This window comes from Galeopterus variegatus, unplaced genomic scaffold (assembly GCF_000696425.1).
Source record: "Galeopterus variegatus unplaced genomic scaffold, G_variegatus-3.0.2 Scaffold1577, whole genome shotgun sequence".
Classification (NCBI taxonomy): Eukaryota; Metazoa; Chordata; class Mammalia; order Dermoptera; family Cynocephalidae; genus Galeopterus; species Galeopterus variegatus.
This window is the reverse complement of record NW_007727688.1, coordinates 192,681-194,419: the sequence shown is the minus strand read 5'-3', so window position 1 is coordinate 194,419 and position 1,739 is coordinate 192,681. Positions and strand designations below refer to the sequence as shown.

Below are 1,739 nucleotides of genomic sequence, written 5' to 3'. Positions count from 1 at the left end.
TTATTATTATTATTATTATACTTGCCTCAGCTAATCTTCAAAGAAGCCTGTGGAAAGAGAACCTAACAGGTCACAGAACCCTTGGTTTAACTTGGGACACAATGAACAGGACAGATCATCTGTAGTTATGAGAATCCTGAGCTTCAGAGAGGAGATTTTCTTCAGAATACACCAAATTGGGATGAAGAAATTTAATTAGAAAATAATAAATCTGGTAAATGGGAGAATTAACAAAATTCTGTTGTAACCTAATTAATGTCAAATGTTTTTTCTATTATCTCATAATGAAAAAATCAGAGGATACTGAGAAAAATAAAGTTAGATCTTTCTCATGAATTCCGACCCCCAAAGAAGCTGAAATAGTGTATGTGCTTTCTGACAGCCTGGTCCTCAGAAGTGTGAGGTTTGAAGGAAAGTTTTAAAATCACATTCATTATTTTGTTTCTCTAATAAATTTTTATTGAGTTCTGGGTATACAAGGATAAATTGAAAAGGCAAGGTCTTTGCTTCATGGACCTTATAGTCAAATGGAGGAAGGTAGTCATAAATTTGCAGTCACACAAATAAAAAAATTAAGTATATAGTTCTAGGAGCTTCTCCCTGACAATCAAGGGGACCCTTGGGTCTGGCTCTTGGACTTTCTTCGGCATCATGGCCCCCGAACGCCAGTCTTCCCTTCCACCTCAAATGAAGAAACCAAGACCGCCTCCTGTCCCAAGGTCAGAGGAGACATCAACCTCCCTATACTTCCCCCCCAAAAGAAAAAGAACAGCAAGAAGCAATTGAACATANCATCAACCTCCCTATACTTCCCCCCCAAAAGAAAAAGAACAGCAAGAAGCAATTGAACATATTGATGAAGTACAAAATGAAATAGACAGACTTAAAGAACAAGCCAATGAGGAGATCTTGAAAGCAGAACAGAAATATAATAAACTCCACCAACCATTTTTTCAGAAGAGGTCAGAATTGATCACCAAAATCCCAAATTTTGGGGGAACAACATTCGTCAACCATCCGCAAGTGTCTGCACTGCTTGGAGAGGAAGATGAAGAGGTGCTGCATTATTTGACCAGAGTTGAAGTGACAGAATATGAAGATATTAAATCAGGTTACAGAATTGATTTTTATTTTGATGAAAATCCTTATTTTGAAAATAAAGTTCTTTCAAAAGAATTTCATCTGAATGAGAGTGGTGATCCATCTTCAAAGTCCACTGAAATCCAATGGAAATCTGGAAAGGATTTGATGCAACATTCAAGTCCAACACAGGATAAAGCCAGCAGGAAGAGGCGGCATGAGGAACCAGAGAGCTTCTCTACCTGGTTGACTGACCATTCTGATGCAGGTGCAGGTGAGTTAGGAGAAGCCATCAGAGATGATATTTGGCCAAATCCATTACAGGCCTACTTGGTTCCTGGTATGGATGATGAAGAAGGGGAAGGAGAAGAAGATGATGATGAAGAAGAAGAAGGATTGGAAGATACTAATGAAGAAGGGGATGAGGATGAAGGAGAAGAAGATGAAGATGATGATGAAGGGGAGGAAAGAGAGGAGGATGAAGGAGAAGATGACTCATAGAACACTGATGGATTCCAACCATCCTTTTTTTAAAAAAAAATTTTCTCCAGTCTCTGGGAGCAAGTTGCAGCCTTTTTTTCCCCCCATTTTTCCCCCCCTTGTGCTCAGTCTCCCTGTTCTTGAGGTCTCTTTTCTCTACACCATGGTTCTCAACTTGT

General features: G+C 39.1%; 1 protein-coding gene across 1 annotated transcript; it reads left to right on the top strand.

The window, feature by feature from the left end:
* Positions 1-651: 651 nt before the first annotated feature.
* On the top strand, positions 652-1,600 carry LOC103594544 (protein SET-like). The gene is made up of 2 exons (XM_008577770.1): positions 652-742; positions 809-1,600. Exons 1-2 carry the CDS (start codon positions 652-654, stop codon positions 1,579-1,581), a joined length of 864 nt encoding a protein of 287 aa, XP_008575992.1. The 3' UTR covers positions 1,582-1,600.
* The last annotated feature ends 139 nt before the right edge of the window (positions 1,601-1,739 follow it).